The sequence below is a fragment of the Apodemus sylvaticus genome, chromosome 17, assembly GCF_947179515.1.
Source record: "Apodemus sylvaticus chromosome 17, mApoSyl1.1, whole genome shotgun sequence".
NCBI classification, from domain to species: domain Eukaryota; kingdom Metazoa; phylum Chordata; class Mammalia; order Rodentia; family Muridae; genus Apodemus; species Apodemus sylvaticus.
In genome coordinates, this window is record NC_067488.1 from 52,318,658 (window position 1) to 52,340,924 (window position 22,267).

The window sequence follows — 22,267 nt, forward strand, 5'->3', positions numbered from 1 at the left end:
CTTCCCCGTTCTAGTTTTGCTGAATACTGCTTCACTGAGTCTTTCCAGAACAAGGGGCCACTCTTCCTTTCTTCTTGTACCTCATTTGATGTGTAGATTATATTTTGGGTATTCCAGGTTTCTAGGTTAGTATCCACTTATTAGTGAGTGCATACCATGATTCATCTTTTGAGTCTGGGTTACCTCACTTAGTATGATGTTCTCCAGCTCCATCCATTTGCCTAAGAATTTCATGAATTCATTGTTTCTAATGGTTGAATAGTACTCCATTGTGTAGATATACCACATTTTTTGCATCCACTCTTCTGTTGAGGGATACCTGGGTTCTTTCCAGCATCTGGCAATTATAAATAGGGCTGCTATGAACATAGTAGAGCATGTATCCTTATTACATGGTGGGGAATCCTCTGGGTATATGCCCAGGAGTGGTATAGCAGGATCTTCTGGAAGTGAGGGATGTGACAGCTTTAATTGTCAACTTGACATGACCTGGAATCACCTGGGAAGGGTCTCAAGGAGGGATTGTCTGCATTGGGCTCACTTGTGGGCATGTCCGTGGGGCGCTGTCTTAAGGATTGATATGGGAAGACGCAGCCCACTTTGGGCGGCATCATTCCCTAGGCAGGAGGTTCTGAGCTGACAAGAGTGGAGAGATCATGTAGTGCACAAGCAAGCAAGCACCATGCACTCATTTCTCTCTGCCCTTGTCTGTGGGTGAACTGACTAGTGGCTTGAAGTTCCTGCCTCACTTCCCCACCATGGCGGACTATACCCTGGAGCTGTAATCAAGAGCCACACCCCTTTTCCCTTAAGTTGTTTTTTTTTTTTTTTTTTGTCATAGCACTTTTTTTTTTTTTTAAATCACAACATCAGAAATGAAATTAAGAACAGGGAATAACTCAACAGCTAGTCACTAAAGTACACTTGGCAGGACTGAAGAGCTATTTGAAAACACTCCTGGCTCAGCAGCAACAAATTTCCAGAAGAGTCACATTGTGTTGGTGTGTGTGTGTGTGTGTTGAGGGTGGGGCTTCCAGTTTCTGCCAGGTTAAGCCTGGTTCTGGCTCCTTCTAAAGACTGTCAACACTACCAACATATGGGGGGCTTTTACATCCGTGAGAACTAGCTCTTGTGAAGCAGAGAGACTAAGTAAAATAAACTCTGCACATCACCAAGAAGTGTCATCTCTGGAATGAAAGAATGTCCACTACCCCCCTTACCCCAGTAGCTGCCCTCCCTATGGCCCGAGGCCTGGCCTTCAGCTGTTCTAGCTTCCTTGTTATAACAAAGACTTCTGTCTCATAAACAATGGTCAATAGCTTTAGTAAAGGTCATTCTTTTTGCTGTTTTAAGTCCTTTTCCAACATTTCCCAGCAGGGGTCAAAGGACTATAAGTTCTGGGGTTCCAGAAAGAGGAATAAGAACACGTCTAGTTAGCATTCAATGAGCTGCTTCGAAGCCCAAGTGGTTGGCCGGGCTACACGCTGTTATCTCTGAAGTCCTTACAGGGACTGTGCTGACTAGACTTCTGTCAGCTTGGCACAAGCTCAAGTCATCTGAGAGGAGGGAATCTCAATTAAGGAAACGCCTCCATAAGACCAGACTGTATGCAAGCCTGTAGATCACTAAGGCCATTGTGGGTGAGACCATCCTTGGGCTGGTGGTCCTGGGTGCTATGAGAAAGCAGACTGAGCAAGCCAGGGGAAGCAAACCACTAAGCAGCACTCTCCTTGGCCTCTGCATCAGCTCCTGCCTCCAGGTTCCCACCCCGTTTGAGATCCTGTCTTGGCTTCCTTTAGTGATGGACGACAAATGTGGAAGCGGTTCCCCCCACCACCTTGTTTTTGGTGATGGTGTTTCATGGTAGCCATGGTAACCCTAACTGAGACAGGGACTCAGCCTCAGGCCACTTGCGCAGGCAAGAAGGCACAGGGAAGATAAAACCTTGCCAAAGGCCACACATCTAGAAGGTATGCAAGTGACAGTCCAAGAGGTGAAACATGGCTGTGGCTTCCCTACCAGCCACCGTCACACCACTCAAATACTCCCTCAATGCCTTCTAGTTACACTGAGACCAGCCTTCATGGACTCTAGGATGACCTTGGTTCAGAGGGAACATGTCATAGCTGAACCGAAAGTTGATTCTCAAGACACAGAAGAAACGTTTCCAAGACAGAAGAAGCATTTCCCAGACAGAAGAAGCATTTCCTCCCCTATCTGCCAGGAGTGGAAGCTTGAATTGAAGTTCTGGTGGAGGGTGGGAGGAGCCTGACCCCAAGCCTGGAGCGGGGCAGAGAAATCTCGGAGACCCCCACTCCCCTGTCTGGTGTACAGAGGATCCGTGGCACATTTGATGCTTGCTATAGTATAGGAATGCTAGCCTGGAAATCCAGGGGCTCACTCGCTTCTGCTTCTCCTAGGAAGAGGGAAAGCACAGCACAGACACCCCACAGAGCAGAACCAGTGACCTGTGAAAAGATCAGAGGCAGCAGCCCACCCCACTACCCAGCCAGCCAGAGGAGGAAGGAACAAGGCGGGGTCCACAAAGCTCTCCGATGGACCCTCTGCCCCTGCTCGCAGTGACAACCTGTCTTATCTGGGGAAGAGGACCGAGTCACAGCATGTCTGAACCATCTTTAACCCTGACATTAAATACGTCTAGTCATTTAAATAACATTAAAGCAAGATGCAAGACTTCAGGTTTATGGAAAGAGTGTTCTCACTACTGAGGGCTACCCATTGCTTTTAGACTCTGCATGCAGTCCTGGCTGCTCAGAGTCCTGCATACATCATTCTAAACATGTCTTCTAGGCTTCAATCTACATCCCTAAGGCAATACATCCCGCTTTAACTCACTAAGCTGCACAGCTCTGGGATTCCCCGTGACAGACAATATTGTTTTCCTTCCACATCAGATGGCTAACAAGAATGGCTTTTCTCTTTTTCCTTTGTGTGTGTGTGTTTCATGTGTGTGTCTCTGCGAGTGTGCCCATGTGTGTGAATGAGAATTTAGAGGTCAGAGGTCATCAGTAGCTGTCTTTCTCTATTGCTCTCATCTTATTTTTTCAGACAGTGTCTCTCACTGAATTCAGCGCTCACTGATTGGGCCGCCAAGCTGGATCCCCAGTCAGCTCCAAGGATCCAATTATAAGTGCTGGAGTCACAGGCATGGTCCATCTGGCTTTTTTGTTTTTATCCTAAATGTGCCTTTTCTTTAACATGGTAATAGGCTTCCTTCCACTGTCTGCCAGCATGGGCATCACCTCTCACTGAGTGACCCGGCATGCCCCCTGCAAGCTCTGTGCAGTCACTAGCCAGCCAGCCACACAGTCATTCAGTCAAAACCCACCTTCTTCCTGTTATCCATGTGTCTATATACTCTATGGCATAGCTACCCAAATTCTCACCCAGCACCTTGCCCATTTATCTACTCACATATTCACCTTAATAAGTGAGTTGGTGGATTATCTTTCCATTAACTAGTCATCTACAAACCTATCCATTTACCCAGGAAAACATTAATTCATATTTGAATTCATATCCATTCATTCATATATCCATCTATATATTTGGTTGTACACTGTCCTCCCATTAATTAAAAAATGCATCCATGCCGGGCGGTAGTGGCACACACCTGTAATCCCAGCACTCTGGGAGGCAGAGGCAGGCGGATCTCTGAGTTCGAGGCCAGCCTGGTTTACAGAGTGAGTTCCAGGACAGCCAGGGCTACACAGAGAAACCCTGTCTCAAAAAAAACCAAATCCAAAAAACCAAAAAAAAAAAAATGCATCCATACATCTGTTCACTCATATGTCCATCCACATTCTTAACCACCCATCCATAGATTCATGTATGCAAACACTCGCCCTCCAACACACACACACACACACACACACACACACAGAGACACACAGACACACACGCACACGCACACACACAGACACACACTCACACACATGCACACACACACATGCTCATACACATACTCACACACATTTCCACACTCACACACACATGCACACACATACTCGCACATACATTTTCACATGCACACACGCTCTCACACATGCACACACACATACACACACTCATACAAGCACGCACACACAATACACACTCACACACATTTGTACACACACTCGCACACTCACACATGCACAAACACACATACACACACCGCCTACTCATTCACCCTTATGTTCAACTTACAAACATGCAGCCATCTCTCCACCCAATCTTCTCTCTCCTCAATCACCTACTTCCTTCAAACAGCTTAAGAATAAATAAATACAATATGTTTTTCAGAAATAAAGGTTTTTAAGACAGAGAAAAACAAATGAGATGGGCAGGTGGCACTGTTTAGTGATACCGCAGGTAATTCCGGCCCAGTCACAAAAGGGGAGCTTCCAAGATGCCCACAGAGAAAGAAACACAATCTACCACGTCTACAGCATGCAACTAAACTAGCTGTTCAGTGGTGGTAAGATGTAACCATCCATTGGTCCCCAAATAGGGGGACATTCCTTCTCCTGATTGGGGGACTGACCTCAATGGGCCTGGCCTAATTGTAATCTATGCCTGTTGTCTGTGTCTAATGACTAAGAGGAACACCTTCACTACCAGGATGATAAGTAGTTTCCGAACCAGAGTAGAAGTTGCAATAAAGCAACTGTTGAACAGTCAATGAAGTGATTTCTAGAGCCTTCCTCTCATTGATTCTCCATAGAGAAGCCATAGTCAATACCAATCTACGGAGTTTGGGATTACAGATGCTCACTAGAGTGGCCAGCTTTTTGTGTGTCCAGAGATCTGAACTCGATCATCAGGCTTGTGTGACAAGTGCCCTCTCCACCTTATTCTCTGAGACAGGGTCTCACAGAACCTGGAGCTCACTGATTCAGCTGAGTGAACCCCGAGTCTTCATCTCTCCAGTGCTGCGATTCCAGGCACACATCACTCTGATTGGCTTTTATGGTTGCTGGGGAATCAAACTCAGGTCCCCAGGCTTGCACCAACGGAGCCATTCCCTGGCCTCTTTCGAGGATTTTCAGTAGGAAGCAGCTACCCTAGGAATACAAGCATGTCGAGGAATGCCAGCCTGGGATGGCAGAGACGGAGCTGCATGGCACTGTCACCTGGGAAGTGGGCGCGGGTCCCACCTTAATGAGGAGAGGCTTCAGGCCCTCCCCTCCAGATCCTCAGGCAGTGGCTGCATCCAAGTCCACCCTCTCCTCCTTGTCTTCTTCCTCCTCCTCCTCCTCCTTCTCCTCCTCTTTTTCCTCCTCCTCCTGTTAGAACCACATCTTCAGGGTACATGAGGGTGGGAAGAACACGTCGTCTTCTTGTTCCAAAAAGTCATTAAGACGAAGGTCACTGAGAGAAAAGCATGAGCATTCTATCTCCAGCAAACCCTGACTTGGGACTGCAGGGTGGTGATGGGAGGGTAGAGGAGAACTCCCACCGAAGGAGTGAGGTCCGTCAGCTCACTATCTACCCTGTTCTTCCTTCTGCTTAGGCTTTTTATTAATTAAAACATTTTAGTGATTAAATTTTTATTAATAAATTAATTTCTTTTTTTTGTGTGATAAAATTTTCAATTACATTTGGTGTGTGTCTGTGTGTGTGTACACATGAGAGTCAGAGGGCAACTTGAAGGAGTTTATGTCTTCCTTCCACTATGTGGGGCCTCGGGAATTGAACTTAGGTCATTGGGCTTGACAGCAATTACTCTCACTCTGTGAGCCATCTTGCCCTCCTTCTTTTAGTGAAAACTTAGATTTCAGTAGAGGATAGTTTTCAGCATCCAATGGAGCAGAACAAACAACACAGGAACCGTGCATTATGGGCTTTTTCAAAGGTCACATGGTCCTTTTTTTCCTATATTAAAATGGTAGCTCACACACCATCCCACAATGACAGCCTTGCACCAGCGACTGGGATGGATCCCAAAGAGGATGGACTTTTTTTTTTTCACATTTAATTCAAAATTGATTCTCATTCTGTGGTGTCTAGGCTCTAGAAGATTCTTTCCCAATGAATCAGAGAGTTTTCTCATTGTATTTTAATAGTGTTTTAGGATATATTTTTTCCTCTTTTCTTTTTAAATCAAAGCTGACAGGAAAACCTCAAAAGGAAGGTTTTGAAAGTAACCACACTCTCAGGAGCCATTACTGACAAGTCCCACCTCCCCCTGATTGGCATTTTTGTAGACATTCCTCCCGGATGGGAAACCCCATTGATAACAAAGCCCTGGTCCCTGACTGGGCGCTAGCTTGTCCCCCCTTTGTCTGTGGCTTTAGGAAAACTGTGCACTCTTTAGATAGACGTCCATTCTGGGAGAGATGTATGGCTTAGGAAGTTGAGTCCTTATTGATGAATAAATCTTAATCCTGTTTGTTGGCTAATTATGCTCTCGGGAAGGTAGTTTCTCTCTGCCTCACAGGAAGGATTAAGTCCCCTGTCTCCGGTGGTGCAGGGTTAAGCTCAGGTCTGTAATGACTGAGTAATGAGACCAGCTCTCTGAGGAGCCCTGGCATCCATCGATCAGGTTTCCCTTCTATTGAGACAATGCCAGAAGTGGGCCCAGCAGTTAATTATGGGAGAGGTCAAAGGTCACGCAAAACCAACACCAGTCTATATACGTCCTCATTCCTAACTGCAGACAAGGTCCACAGCTCAGCCAGAGGCAGTGAGGGTCTCCTTAGCCTGCTCTGAGATCTGAGATAACCATGGGGTTGCAGCTCTCCTGTGACCTCTCCTGTGCACCGAGTGCCTTCCGGCCATCATTAAGTACACTTCGCAGTTTTCCATGCCTGGAGCACCTTCCCCAGTCCAGGCTCCTAATCACCCTGGCTTGGGATTTGGTGTCTTGCCCCCTCTGAAGCTTAGCCTATCTCCCTCCTTCTGCTCCCCCAGCTCCTCCAAACCTATAGACACCAACATCACTGTGACACTGGGAGCTGCCAGTCTACGGGGACTTGTGTCATGTTCAGCTTGAGCCGACTGTGTGCAATTAGCGGTCGGTGGCTGTGAGCTGAATGAATGAACAGGGACTGGGCTGTTGCTTCCGCTGACTGGCCCTGTGACGTGTGGGGTAGCACTGGGCAGTACTGCAGGCCCTGCCCTCAGGACAGCTCCAAGAGGTGGGTGCCAACATCTTAACTTTATGCCAAGTATCCATTGATGGGAAACTATACGTGGAGCCAGGAACTGAGCCAGGCTGCCTAACTTCAAAATTTAACACCGTCCAGTCACAAGAGGGCACATACTGGGTGATCCCATCCACAAAGTGCATCCTGAAAGGGCTCAGCCCAGAGACAAAAAGTGTACTACTGGTGTCCCGTGGTTACGGGCGGCTGTGGGTCTCAGGGTTGGGGTGGAGGCTGAGAAATATGGCATTTCTAAGCTGGTTCTGTGGCGAGCAGCTGTGGACTCCCTAAAAGGCACCGGCTTGCAGACTTCACACGGGTCAGCTATGCGGTATGTGAGCAGCAGCTCAACAAAGCAGTCTTGAAAACAAAGAGAAAGAGGGCTGGTGGGATAGCTCATGATTTCCCAGAACCCACACAAAACTGAAAGAGGAGTGCCGCCTCCACCGCGTCTCAGTCCTCCGGCACAGCACGCAGTGGCACGCGCCCCGCATGCCTCAGACAAACATGCAATAATCATTTTGTTTTTTAATTGAAGAAAACCCAGTGTTATTGTTGCACGTATCTGTGGGACAAGCTGGCTCTATCGGCTTCTGCCTGGATGCAGGGGGACCATGAGGGTGGTCACTTCGTGTGCACAGCGTTTTCTATTTTGTTTTTCAAAAAGCATCCTTACTGGGCATCCCAGGCTGGCCTCCAACTTCTGTCTGCCTCCACCTCCCCGGCGTTGGCATTTCAGGTGTGTGCTACTACATTTGGTTCAAGGACGCTCAGTTTGAACCACGCCACCTGCTCAGCCTGGGTTCATGGTGGGGTGTGTTCTCCGAAGATCAGAAGGGTGTCCTTACAAAACCACTAGGAAAAGGATGGGCAAACTGTAACAATTCTCCCTCAGCGGTAATCTCTCCTGGGACTCGTCTCCAGGTTCTGGCTTCAAGACCGCACGAAACACCCTCTGGGGGGTGGCACTGAGGGGGAGTGGGACTCAGACAGCCTGTGCTCCTTCCTGCCTCTTACAAACTGGATCCCAGGAGCTATGTAGCAACCATTCTGTCCTTCCTTTGGCAAGACGGAACGGGGTGTGTGCTGCAGACCTCGAAACCCTCGAGGGGCTCCAAACCTGGCCCCCAGATCATCAGAGGGACACAGCAAAGGTCTCAGCTCAAGGGCCGAGAGCTGGCCTATGTTCTCTGGATGGCATAGAGATATAACAGGGTTCACAGAGTAGGTCTTTGGCACTTAGCTTACCAACAGGCCTGGGCTGATGGCAGCTGAGACCCGCCCTGGACTCCCAGCCCAGTTTTCAGTCCTTGCTGCAGCAGTGCAGCCAGGCAGCCAGACAAGCCTGAGGTGACCTGACCTGTGTGGAGGGGCTCCCCACCTTCCTTCCTAGATCCCTGTAGGGTGTGACCTTCCACCCTCCAAAGAACAGAAGTAACAAAGGAGATCACCCTCATGGCAACTGGCTAAACCTGCACTGTGGCCCAGGCAGAAAGGACCATCTCCACTTCCCGACTCACAAGGCAAGTGAGCCGAAGAACCAAACCCCAACACGGGCAGGCTAGCTTTGGACTTGGTACCCTTGGTGTGGATGAAGACGCCCAAGGGCAGGCCCATGTCTCAACCGCCCATGGTATTTCCTGGGGATCAGGATACCTGCCTGCCCTCTTTCTGTACCTGTGCCAGGCCTCTTGCCCACAACCTGGACCCCGGCCACAAGGAGCTGCCAGCCTGGCTTCAGGGAGAAACCAACAGGAGCCCAGTGAGGCCCAGGTCTGCCTGTGGGAGCAGCAATGGGAAGGGACAGGTGGTTGAGTTCTGTGGACGGTCAACAGCATTTGTCACCTCCAGGGTAGGGAGCCCCGTGATCATGCTGAAGCCTGAGAGACCCTCATGGGGACGTGGGTCCATTCTTAGCTCCATACCCCTCCACCAAGAAGGGAGGCCTACATCCTCTGAGTGAAGGAAACATTTTGGAGACTCTGGAAGAATGGGGTAAGATCAGCAGCTCTGGCAGCTGCTAAGAGCCAGCTGAGGCCAGCGGAAGCCTCAGGCAACCACTGCTGCTACAGACCCATTCCTCCCAGGGTCGCAGCCTGGATCCATCTGGAAGGCCCAGTCAGGGCAGCCTCCGGGAACCCCTGACCTTGCCCATATACACAGGCCCCCGGCGCTCTTTGTCTCAAGGCCTTTGGGGAAGGCTGATATCCATTTCAGTAGCACTCAAAGGCCAACAAGCCCACAGTTTATTTTCTTAGAAATAATGGTTTTTTTCTGGTTAGCATTCCTCTGATGGAAACACAAATACAGCCACTGTAATAAGAAGCAGCCGAGGGGAGGGGGGTGGTGAGAGGGCCTTCAGGCAGCATTGGGAAGGTCTGCCACCTGGGGGGGGGGTGGCAGGCAGGACACCCAGGGGGTGGGAAGCCAGGTGGAAAAGGAGCTTTCGAGGGAAGAATACAACATGAAGCCTCCGGGGCTGCCTTCAACACCTCCCTAAAGCAGGGGTTCTTATACTTCCTAACTCTGTAGCCCATTAATACCATCAGTTCCTCATGCTGTGGCGACCCCCCCCCCAACCATAGAATTATTTTTGTGGATACTTCATAACTGTAATTTTGTTACTTTTATGGATCATAATATAAATATCTGGTAGGTGGGATGTCTGCTAGGTGACCCACAGGTTGAGAACCACAGGCTCCCCCCAAACTTCTTCTCCTGTGCATACCCTGGGGCAGGTGCTCCCAATGTCCAAGGAGGCAGACTGAGGAAACCAGGGCTCCAGATGACTCATTAGTTGCAGGATTGGGGTGGGGGTGGGGGGATCGGTCAGAGCCACTGTCTATCCACCAGCCCCAGAGCTGGAGGTGATGTCAGAGGCCGGCTCCTACACCACCCTCCTAGCCAGCCTTGGATGACACCTCCTCTAAGAACACCCCCCCTCCACACACACACCCATATACCTTCCACCCCACCATGATGTCTTCCCTTCTGTGGGCAGGGCTGGATACCCACTCTCTCTTCCCCATCCCCACTGAGACTTGTCTCTGATCCACTGAAGGTTTCCTAGCTCGTTTTGTCTTGCCCAGCCCCCTGCTAACTACTGAGTGATGACCAGGAAACGCACCTGGGCCCAGCGAGGAGACCCTTGGGTAACACTCTGACACTCCAGGCCAGATCCCACACTGAAAGGGAACTTGTCTTCAATACAAAGCCACCAAGTACACAAGGTTTTTACTGTCCCCTGCTACAGACGGTCACGGGCCCCAACAACTCTCCCAGCCACCTAAACTGCCATTGACTGGGACCAGTGGCTAGCGACCCTGCCTGTGCCGGTTAGGTTTGCTTTTGTTAGGTTTACTTTATTTTTCATTTTATATGTACGAGAGTGTCTTGCTTGCGGGTACGTATGTGCACCACATGTGTGACTGCTGCCCACAGAGGTCAGAAGAGGGTGTTGGGTCCCCTGGAGTTGCAGGAGACTATGAGCCACCAAGTAGTTGCTGAGAATCGAACCTGGGCTTTCTGCAAGAGCAACATGTGCTCTTAACTGCTGAGCCATCATCTCTCCAGGCCCTGCCCCATCCCTGCTGGTCACTTTTAACTGTTGTCTTGCCACAACTGAGAGTCACCTGGGAAAAGTGTCTCAATGAGGGGCTGTCTTGATCAAGTTGACCTGTGGGCATGGCTGTGGGGACTTGTCCTAAATGTCAACTGACACGGGAAGACCCAGTGCGTTGTGAGGAGTACCATTCCCTGGTTTGGGGCCCTAGACCGCATAAGCGTAGAAAGGGTTCGCTCATCCCGAAGTAAGCAGGCAACAGCGCTGTTTGTCTCTCTGTTCTTGAGTGTGAACCAGACATGTCTACCTGAGTTTCTGCCCTGACTCGCCACAATGATGGACTGGACCCTGGTTCTGTAAGCTAAAATACACCCCCCCCCAACCCTCACCCATATTGCTTTTCATGGAAGTGTGATGAAAATTTTCTCACAGAACAGAAAAGAAACGGGACCACCACCTAATTGCTATCCCGGAGGAAGTAACAGGGACCTTTAAGACGGATTCCTCTTGTGCTGCTGCTGCTGCTGCTGCTGCTGCTGCTGCTGCCTGCCGGATCCCAGCTTTCATCTTGGGCAGCACACATATTAGCATAATTGCACGTTTTCAGCCGCAGTGGGAGGAGGGGCCTCCCTTGCTAGCTCCTACTCCTAGCTTTTCCTACCCTCCCCTGCCTCAAGCCTGACTCAGAGTTTCAATAAAGTGTGCTATAATCTGGTGGAAATGATTTAACAAGACCTCGGCCGTTATTCCCTACGAAGGCCAATTGCTTTTAGTTTTTTTGTGTTGTTTTTTTCCTCTTAATGATAAACTAAATGAAGGCCGGGTGTGTTATTAGAGTTTGGGGTAAAACCCTTTAATGACTTGCTCTGTAATCTGCCTAACTTTACTGATTGACAAGGACACCCCTGGGGATATAAAATCCAGGAAGTGATTATTTACATCAATTACATACATGCTAATTTTGCGATCTCTGATGGTTGTCATTTGTTTTTTTTTCTTTTCACACACACATCCCGAAAGGAAAATAGTAATATATTTAATATACTGTGGCCAAAACAAAATCTGATTTCCCCCAAGAGCTTTAATTATAGCATTTTGAAAAGGGCCTGAGTTGAAACTTGTGAGAGGAATAAACCACTTGAATGAATGGCCTAAAAATTAAGTACATAGATGTGCGACGTGGGTTCAGACTAAACAGCCATTAGTGGGGGTTGGGGGGTGGGGGCGGGGGTCTTGGTTATTTAAACAAGCCATTTGAGGGTGGTTTGCTCCTTGTTTGAGGCCTGGTCCTGATTATAAACAAGAGCTTTTAATTAAGATTAGTAAGACCCAATTCAAGCTATAATTTGGTCCTTTTCCTTCGCAAATGTCTATGAAAGCAAGGTGATTAAGGTTAAATGAGTTGAAGCCTTTCAGGGGGATGAGCTGCCCACTCCAGGCCCTGGCCTGCCCCTCTGGCAGCAGGAGCACAAACAGGCCTGGTTAATTCAGAACAGGGGACTGGCTGGGGCAGGGCTGGACTCCACAGCCTCCAAAGGCCCGTGATCAAAGGGCCCGGTGAGATGCAGATGCACTCACTTAGCCAAGCAAGGGAAGAGGAACTGAAAGACAGAGTGTGCAAAGGTCCTGGGGGAGAAAGAAGCTGGAATTTGAGGAATAAGTGAAGATAGCTAGGGCGAGATAAGGGAGGGAAGATGTGCGTGTGTGTGTGTGTGTGTCTGTGCACATGCGTGCACGCAAGTGTATGCATGCACGCCTAGGGGAGGGGTTCTATGGATGACTACCTATTTCATGGATGACATGATCCTAGTGGGCCACAGTCATAAACCTGTCTCTAGGGAATAGCTACAGAGAAAAGGGTCTCTATGGCCTCTTCTCTCATTCCACAGTGAGGGAACCTGGAAACCCTCTCCCCACAGTCTTCAGACAGACACACGGGAGACCCCATGGCTGATGGCTAGAGCTAGCCTCAGCTGGATCACCTAGCTGAACATGGAACTCTCTAGATCTAGTTTCCCTAGATAAACGCTGTCACCGGTCTGGCCTGTCACAGGCCTCAGCTTCCTCCAAGTCGAGTATGTGAGGCCCAGAGCAGGTCTTCCCTAACTTTCCCTGGGCTGGTAACTGCCTTCTCACAACAGGTTTGGACCAACCTCTGAGGAGTGATGTGGGACATCACAGCCTAGGACATCAGGCTCTGAGGAGGGATGGTGACAGACAGGTGGGAAGTTTGGGAATCAGGGAAAGCTTCCTGGAGGAGGTGACACTGGGGATACATCCCCTCCCTTCACAGCCAGGTTCCTGGGATGGAAATCAAACAGGTGACAGCCAGCAGCCCTTGAGGCAGGCCCAGGAGGAGCCCAGGAACATACTGCAGTATGGCAGGGCAGACAATGGACGCACGAATGGGTCTGGAAAGGGCCACCAGGAGGAGCAAGCAAGGGCCACACAAGTCACAGAGCAAACTCTTCTGCCTCATCAGAGTTTCATCAGTGACCCAAGGAAACCACATTTGTCCCCAGCAAGCCCCTTGACTCAGTCACCATGTCAGCCCGTAGCAAGCCCTCTGCCAGCATCCATACATCAGCAGGATGAGATGATAATTAAACTGAAATGGAGACTGCATCCTCAACATCATCTGCATCCCATGGCCATAGTCACCATCAGCACCACAGTCACCCTCTCCATCATCAGCATCCTAGTCATCATCATCATCATCATCATCATCGGCATCCCATCGCCATAGTCACCATCAGCACCACAGTCACCCTTTCCATCCTCAGCATCCTAGTCATCTCATCACTATCACCACTGTTATCAACATCACAATCCATATCATTAGTCTCTCCATGACTAACATTATTAATATCATCATTACCCTCCCCTTCACCACCAACATCAACATCACCACCCTCACCAATGTCACCAATATTACCATCTCCATAACCATTATCTAAGTCAATGTCACCACATCTGCCAGGCGATTGTGATGCGTGCCTTTAACCCCAGCTCTTGGGAGGCAGAGGCAGGCAGAGCTCTGTGAGTTCAAGACCAGCCTGATCTATAGAGCAAGTTCCAGGACAGTCAGGACTGCACAGAGAAACCCCATCTTAAAAAACCCAAATCTCTCTCTCTCTCTCTCTCTCTCTCTCTCTCTCTCTCTCTCTCTCTCTCTCTGTCTTCCTTCTATCTATCCATCCATCCATCCACCCACCACCCCCCTATTCCTATCTATCTATCTATCTATCTATCTATCTATCTATCTATTATCTATCTATCTATCTATCTATTATCTATCTATCTATCTATCTATCTATCTATCTATCTATCTCTATATATATATATATAGATTGTAATGTGGCTTGCCCAAGGCCCTGGGTTTGGTTCTCAGCACTGAAAAAAAAAAAAGATAAAAGTGAAAAGTATCATGTCATCATCACCTGTTAGCCTTACTACCATCACCATAGCAACAGCAGCTAATGCTTATATATTACACGCTACATACCAAGCTATGCTATCATGTTTAGTATGGTGGTAAATACTTGGTAAATACATCAGTGTACTTAACCCTTGCCTCCTACAAAGTATCTGCTAGAATGGTGCGCATTGTACAGACAGAGGTTGAGTGTCCTGCCCAGATACACAAGGGGATGCGAATCCCAGCAATCTGGCTTAACATCTATTCTTTAATGACTACCTAGTTGAATAAGGACCATTCAGAATGTGACAGACAGCAGTGACCACAGCAGCAGACACAGTAATGGGCCCACCACACCTGGGCTCTCATCCCAATCCTGGCAAGGAGGTCCCTTCTTTCTCAGGTCTCCTGTGGACCATCTAAACAAGGAAACGAACATCCGGGTGGTCTCTGTGCTCCCTCGGGCCACCCTGAAGGTGGCCTCTCAGCCCCTGCAGATGTGTCTGTGGTCTTCTGGGGGAAGCCATCTTAGGGAGTCTGATGGCCTCTGTGTTAATATTCCAGCAGGCTGCGCTTGTGCCAACCAATGCCTGTCTGTGAGTCTCCAGGAGTAAGGGAACCCAAGACAAGCAGGCTGAGCCTACCCAGGCCCTCAGAACCCAAGCCAACCAGCATTCGCTGTGCATTAAGACTGTCAGTGATAACTTCAGCCCCTGGGCACCACCAACCACAGGGCAGGGCGCATGGTATCCATGAGCATCACCTCCAATGTGTGCGGCACTGAGGGACTCTGAAAGGTCTTTACCATTCACAGCCCCTGCAGGTTGCAGCTCCTATAACAGCACACGGTGGCAGGTAACAAATTCATCTGCATGTTGAATACTGGGAGCTAGGCACCCAGGCAGGAGGGCTTCACACAGCAAGGTGTCCTGGCCTAGCTCTTCAGGATGAGAACAGAACCAAAGGAGGTGCAGTGCTTATGTCAGAGGTGGGCTGCAGCCACGGTGCCTTGCAGAGGCCAGGCTGTTCCCTGGTTTCCTCTCACATGACACAGGGTCAAATGGCACCATCACAGAAAAGATCTTCCTAGCAACTCCCACGCTCCCGCTTCCCACCACCTTCTACTCACTGGGGTCTCACAAATAACTCATCTGAGCTCCAATCAGGGCTGGGGCGATGACTCAGACTAAACACATTCTACAGAGCAGGGATATCACCAGCCCTGCCCCAGGAGCTGGGAGCAGAATGACAGACTTTATAAGTGAGGTGCTCCTGAGTTCCTGGGGTTACAACCAGTTGTATATGGCTTGAGAGAGATGGCTCTGACACCCAGCACTCCGTAAACAAGGTTGAGGGATGGGAGATATGAAATTAGAACCCAGGGTCAGAAAAGCAACAATGGATGGCAGCCGAGGGGCTTCTGGGAGTATAATGGGAATGTGATGCGTAACTGTGCAGGTGTGTCCCTAAAGGACACCCCAACCTCCTTCTGGAGCAGAGATGGGTGAAAGGTCCACAGAACCAGGTGGCCAAGATGGTTGTGAACAAGAGTCTGGCTCTTGGGGTGGACATAATTCAGAGCTAGAGTGATTATCTGGCAAGCAGCCCTAGGTTTGGTCCCTAACTAGATTTAGTGATACACATCTGTAATCATTTGTCATCACAGAAATAGAGACAGGAGGATCAGGAGTTCGAGGTCAGCCTCAACCACGTAACAAGTTCAAGGCTAGCCTTAATTGCATAACAAGCTCAAGGCCAACCTGGACTACATGAGATCCTTCCTCAAAATGAACTAAATACATCTTATCCCAGAGCTCTGTCAGCATGGGGGGGTTTAAGCAGAGCTCTGAAGGGCTTCAGAGAAATAGGCAGGAGATGATGCGAGCCAAGGGCAGTGGACAGCAGGAGCTGGGCTGTGAGGAGGACAGGCCAGTTCAGTGGCTCTGGCTAGAAGAAGGATTGTGCCAAACGTGGCCCTCCCCTGCTGGAACATCGGGTCTTACGGACAAAGAGAGGGTCAGAAATTACACATAAGCCCCCAACTTGTACTACCTGGACCACTGAGCTATCTACCCTCCAGAACCTGCCAGCATCCTTGCACATGACCTGCTCTCTCTACCTGCTGCCCAGGCACTTCCCAGAGGTCTGTGGGTCACAGCTGCTTCCGCCCTGCAGCTCCTGGGGACCCAAGCAAGCTGACCCTAAGCAGGATCCATGAAGATGCTGTCTGCTCAGCTCTCAGCCTGTAGAATCTGAGTAAATGCAGTGGGCTCAGTGATGTCTGCATTCCCGGGGGCACTGGGCAGGCTGGAAGGCCCCAGCTCTGCGGCAGAGCCAGGTCAGAAGAGGCAGAATATCATCCTTTTTCATGCAATGCTTGTCTAATGCATTCAATCCCACTCTGAAGACCGAGCACCAGAGTGCCTGACTGAGGATCTTAGAAAACCCTGGGATGTTGTTCTGTCTGCACTGCTGTGAAACTTTGGAAACACTGCAATTGATGCTTGATTTTCCTCTGTACAGCGAGGGTGGGTGGGAAGGTATGGGTTAGGGGCATGTGATCAGGGAGAACAGTTTATAGATCCCAATAGCCAAGCTCTGCCCAACACACATGGGGTCAAAATGACCATGAGACCTTTATGGTATCTCATCTGACTTACACTCCCGCTTCCCGGACCACAGAGGCTTCACATTTCTCTGTTGGGGAGACAGTTTCTTTTCTTTCCTTTCCTTTCGTATTTCTTTCTCTCTGTCTCTCTGTCTCTCTCTGTCTCTCTCTGTCTCTCTCTGTCTCTCTCTGTCTCTGTCTCTCTCGGTCTCTTCTCTCTCTTTCTTTCTTTCTTTCTTTCTTTCTTTCTTTCTTTCTTTCTTTCTTTCTTTCTTTCTTTCTTTCTTTTTCTTTTAAGACAGTTCAGGCTAGTCTCAAACCCACTGTGTCCAAGATGGTTAGCCTATAGATCTACTTGTCTAGAACTCTTTTTATTCTGTTTTATTAAAAAATATTTTTTTAAACAAAATTTACTTTGGGGGACTGGAGAGATGGCACAGAAGTTAAAGAGCACTTCCGAAGGTCCTGAGTTCAATTCCCAGCAACCACCATGGTAGCTCACAACCATCTGTAATGGGATCTGATGCCCTCTTCTGGTGTGTCTGAAGACAGACAGCTACAGTGTCTTCTCATATAAATAAAATAAATATTTTTAAAAATATTATTTTTTGGTTTTTTCAAGACAGGGTTTCTGTCTTGAAGTTTGATTGTCCTGGAACTTGCTTTTGTAGGGCGAGGCTACTCTCAAACTCAGAGAGCCACCTGCCTCTGTCGACTGAGTGCTGGGATTAAAGGCTGGGGCACCATGCTTGGCTTGCTATGGACTCTTAAATGCTGGGGTATCAGGCATGCACCACTATGTCTTCCCTGGGGAACAGGCCTCTGTTTTTGAACCATCAAGTCTGCACTCCAGGTGCAAGGAGGAGAGGCTGGACAGACAGATGAATGGTTTGAATCACAGACTGGGGCTAGAAAGAGGAGAAGCAGCAGAGCCAGCCTCCCAGGCCGCTCCTGGGCAGGTCTTCTGCATCAGCTGCAGGCTACACACGGTGGTTTGGAGGCTGAAGGTAAGGACCCAGAAGACAGTCACCTTGGGCCTTTACTCTTTCCCATACATAGTCAGGGCTAGACACACAAATAGTCAGTTATTCAACCTTTATCATCAAGGAAAAAGGGGGCTAGAATTTAGGTGAAAGCCTGCTACCCCACAGTTGCAACTTTTGTCCTCTAGGTGATCAGCTGTCTCCTGGAAGCCTGCAGGACAGCATAAGATTGGGCTAGGCTGTGGGATCAGCTTGCTGGTACCCCACAGGGCAGGCCCCTGCCACTTCCCTCCAGCCCAAGCTTGGGGAGGGCTGAGGGAACTCACCTTCACACTGCCTCCCTTCCCCCTTGTAGCCGGGCTTGCAGAGACATTTGTAAGACTTGGGTGTGTTCTGGCAGATGGCATCTATGTGGCAGTCATCTGTGCCCTCCGAGCACTCATCCACGTCCGTGGCTCCTGTGGGGGAGGGGAAAGTGCAGGTGAGGCATGCTGGGAAGACATCTGAGACTGTGCCGGAAGTTCATGCTCCCGTCCTACCATTGACCACTGGGAGAGCTAACATTTGCAGTCCTGTGCTATTTTGATGTGACAAGGGGCAAATGGGTAGCAACCTTAAGGCAGCTTCTCTGTGCCAGACAGACATCCCCTCACATCTGGTCTTTATTTTCATAACAGTCCCATCAGAAATGGCCATTATCCACAGTCGGGATACAGAGAAGCCAGAGGCTAGAAAAACCTCCCTGTGGATCTAGGATTCCCCTCGGGCATCTTTCCAAATCCTCACTCCTCCTTCTGGAAGAGTCCTCTGAAGAACTCAGTTCCAGCCTCGGGGTTGCAGATGAGGAAACTAAGGCAGAATGGTGTACAGGCACTAAGCAGAGGCCATCCAAGGGGCCTGCCGGTAACCTAGATGTGAGATCCTGAGGCAGTGGAACTGTGGGAGGGATCATCCCCTAGGCTCCAACCCAGGGCAGAGTCTATAGATCTGCCTTTCTTTCCCTCTGCCAGCCCAGGCTTCAGAGAGCCAGTACTCATAGCCCAGCCTCTAGACCCCAGCACCCACCACCCAGGCTCAGAGGGCGCTGGTGCACCCTACTTCCTGTCCCCAGCATATAAATCCAGAAAGCTGCAGTCACAGTTGCATAGTGGAAAAGGCCTTCTTCCCACCCCTTCACTCACTCTCTCGCTCTGAGTTAACTCAGGGAACAGCCAGAACTTTAGGGATCTGAGGCCAGTGATGCAAGATACTGGTTTGGGCTCCATCATAGAATGAGCTTGTCTGGGCATCCCCCTCCTTCCAGCTGGCTAGGAGCACCACACAGATGGACAGGCAGAAGGACTCAGGTGAGCAGACAAGGGACTTTCAGCAGCTGCCCTGAGGACAGTCCCCCTGGGGGGCTCCAAATGTCCCCATCCCTTTATCCATCTGGCCTCACTCAATAATGTCCACTTTGAATTTATCCTCTGGCTGAGTCCTGGGTTCTAGCTCTGGGCCCCACCCCTCTTCCTTACTCCAGACTCCACGATACCAGCTCACCAGAGGGGAGGGCGGCATTGGAAAGAAGCACAGGAGATTCTTCCCTGCACACGCAAACACACGCAGAAGACATTTACACACATGTACACACATGTAGCATCCCTCCCAAGGCCAGCAACCTCTGCTCAAGTGTGTGGTCCACCTCTACAGTTGCCCAGAGGCAGTAGGCAAGAACCAAGAGGCAGGCAGCATAGTAAACCAGAGAGTACAAACCAAGGCCAGTAGGGAGGCCAGAAGGGAGGGGCTCTCTGGAGAGATGGACACTGAGGGACCCACTACTTCAAGGGCAGGATGCCAGAGAGGGCCAGACCACCTGGGGCACCTCTAAGAGTGTGCCTCTAAGATCCGTGGGGAGTGGGGCTTGTCTTCCCACTTGTCACAGATCAGGGCATGCAAGTGAGGGTCAGGAAGTTTCCTGGGTTCTGAGGTCCCCTCTATCTCCCACCTAGATAGGATGGAAACACAGAAGTTGGGAAGGTGAGGGTGGGGCTGTCTGCCTTTCAAATTACAAGCTTGGCCTGGGAGCAAAGAGGGCCTGGCTGAGCCAGAGTGCAGATCCCTGTGCAGCCCTCAGAGACAGGCTGCGCACTTCATCTCCGCTTCTCTTATTCAGCCGCTGGGGCTCCAGAGTCACCAGACTTCCACAGAGGGAAAGGGGAGGCAGAGGTGGATAGACACCAGGAGGGACAGAGAGGAAGGGAGAGGCACACAGGACAGTCCCACAAAGGTGAGGACCCCCAAAGCCTGGGAGAAATGCTCAGGAACTGTCTAGTACCCTCAACAAGGCCCAGCTTCTGGAACGCGGGGTGGGGGTTGGGGGAGAGGGCATGGAAGAAAACTCAGCGCCAATGGTGAAGGAGCGTGGACTAACATAAACTCCCTGGCACCGGATCCCTGTGGGACTCTCGGGATAACAAGACAGGACCCTCCCCACCCTCTCCAAGGAGAGCAAGGAAGAATGTGAAAAGAGAGGCTCGGTGTGCAGCTTTGCCCGGGAGCCCTTTCCGGGAAACTCAGATCACGAAGGGACACCCCCTCCTAGCAGCTCCTTCTGCTGGACCAAAGGCTGCGCCCGTGCCTCCGGCCCCCTCTCTCTGATGTCTGTTCTGCTATTCGTGTTCTCATCCACCTCCTTCCCTACGTCTGTCCGTCTCTTCTCCCCCTCCTGTCTGACAGTCCATCTGTCCATCTCTTCCCAGACATCTCCATCCTTCCTCTCTCACTCGGTCCCCTCCCTAGGCGACGCCCCTCCGAGTCCTCCCGTCTCTCTGTCTGGTGTCCATCTGTCTCCTCCTCTCCGTCCTTTGATCTGCCTTTCTCCTTTCTGCTGTCCACTGCCTCCTCTCTCCCCTCCCTTGCCTCCTCTCCCCTCTTCCCTCCCGCGGCTGTCTTTCTGAGGGCTTCTTCCTGGGCCCTTTTGTCTGTTCCCTCTGCGCCTCGGCTCCTGTCCGTCTGTCCCTCCATCTTCCCACCTCCTTTCCAGTCTCAGCGCGTCCTTTCTGACCACCTTTGGGTATCTCCTAGGCGGGAGCTGCCTAGTCCTTGGCCCTGGGGGAGCGCCGCTCTCGGCTCGGGGGTCCCCGCCTGTCTCCGTACACATGCCGGGCCCCGCAGGCGGCCGTCGTGCTTCCTTTCTTTCTCCGGCCTCCTGCTTCCCCTCCCGGGGCCTCAGCCCACCCCGCCCCCGCCGGCCCCGGGCGCCCCGGGCGATCGCAGAAGTTACTTTGCAAGGAGGCAGGACCCGGCGCCGGGCGGCCTCCGACGGCGCGGGGTGGCAGCCTGTAGGACCCCGCGCACCCTCATCCCCCCGCGGGTCCTCGCGCTTACCTGGCAGCCCGCTGCCCCCCACCAGCCGCCCGCGCGCTCCCAGAACGAGCAGCAGGCACAAGTGCCAGCGCACGGCCGCCGCGCCCATGCTCGCTGCGGGCCGCGCCGGGTGCGGGCGTGCGGGGCACGGGACGCTCGGAGCGGCCGCTCCGCGAGCGCTCCTGTCTGCAGCGAGCTCCGCTACCGCTCCGGCTCTCAGCTGCACACAGCCGGCGCGCAGGACAAGCTGACAGCCGCGCGCTCATTGGCCCACGGCCGCGGGGGGCGGAGCTCCGCGGGAGGCCGTCCAGTGGGCGTCGGGTGGCGTGGCCTGCGGGCGTCTGGGCCCGCCCCCTCGCGCCGGGCGGGCGGCAGGTGGGGGGTGGGAGCCGAGAGAGCTGGGGTCGCGGTCCAGGGTGTCACCCGGGGCCGAGACTGGGTCCCGGGCTGCTCTTCCCCAGTCCTGCTTTGTGTGCTGATCCCCGAGGTCCAGGTTGACTGTTCCTCCGGCACAGCACCTTTCAGCCCCGCACACACTCAGTTGGGGGAGTAGAAGTGAAGAAAGGCCCGGAGGCACCCTGGGGTGGTGAAGACGAGGCTCAATGCACGCAGACATTTATTGAGCCGCTACTGGGTGCCAAGTGCTGCTGGGGACACCCGCACACTAGGGCATGGAAAGCTCTGGAAGATAGCTTCAGCATTTGCGTACAAAATCAAAGGAACTTTTCAGTACTGTCCCGAGGACAATGGCTTTAGGAGTGTTTGTCTTCGACAGGCGCGAGTCGTGCCTAGAACTGTGTTTCCAGGGAATAGACGCGCGACCTGGCCAGATTGAGTAGCCTCTCTGTCCCCAGGCTCTTGTTGCTCCGCGCAGCCCAGGTCCTTGGGTGACAGGCCCAGCAGCGTCGCGGTCTCCCCAGCCCAGACCCTCCCCCCAGCTCGGGGTCTACACCTGACCCCTCGGCCTTGAGGCCTGGCGGGCACTCAATGGCCTCGCTCAGCTCGGGAGGCAGGACACTGAAGAAGTTCAGCAAACCCCAAGGCCCATCTCCTTGACAACCACCAATAAGAGCTCCCGTTTTCTCCTGCTCTCCAGATTCAAAGACTAGACTTTTCTCTTTTTGTCCACTCTGCCTGCGCACTGTTGCGCCTAGCGGTTCTCGTCCTCGCTGGCTCTCTCTTTCTCCCCGCCCCCAACACACA

At 51.3% G+C, this 22,267-nt stretch overlaps 1 protein-coding gene across 2 annotated transcripts in view; it reads right to left on the reverse strand.

The window, feature by feature from the left end:
- Nucleotides 1-21,294, reverse strand: part of Scube1 (signal peptide, CUB domain and EGF like domain containing 1) — a 121,812-nt gene extending 100,518 nt beyond the window's left edge. Inside the window, exons 1-2 of one of the 2 annotated variants that reach the window (XM_052161693.1) lie at nt 21,086-21,294; nt 18,046-18,177 (exon numbers count right to left, since the gene is read on the reverse strand). In XM_052161693.1, coding sequence (XP_052017653.1) covers nt 18,046-18,177; nt 21,086-21,173 — 220 coding nt within the window. In that variant the 5' untranslated portion in view covers nt 21,174-21,294. The remainder of the gene's footprint in view (nt 1-18,045; nt 18,178-21,085) is intronic. The other variant, XM_052161694.1, reaches the window with a different exon arrangement.
- Nucleotides 21,295-22,267: the final 973 nt, after the last annotated feature.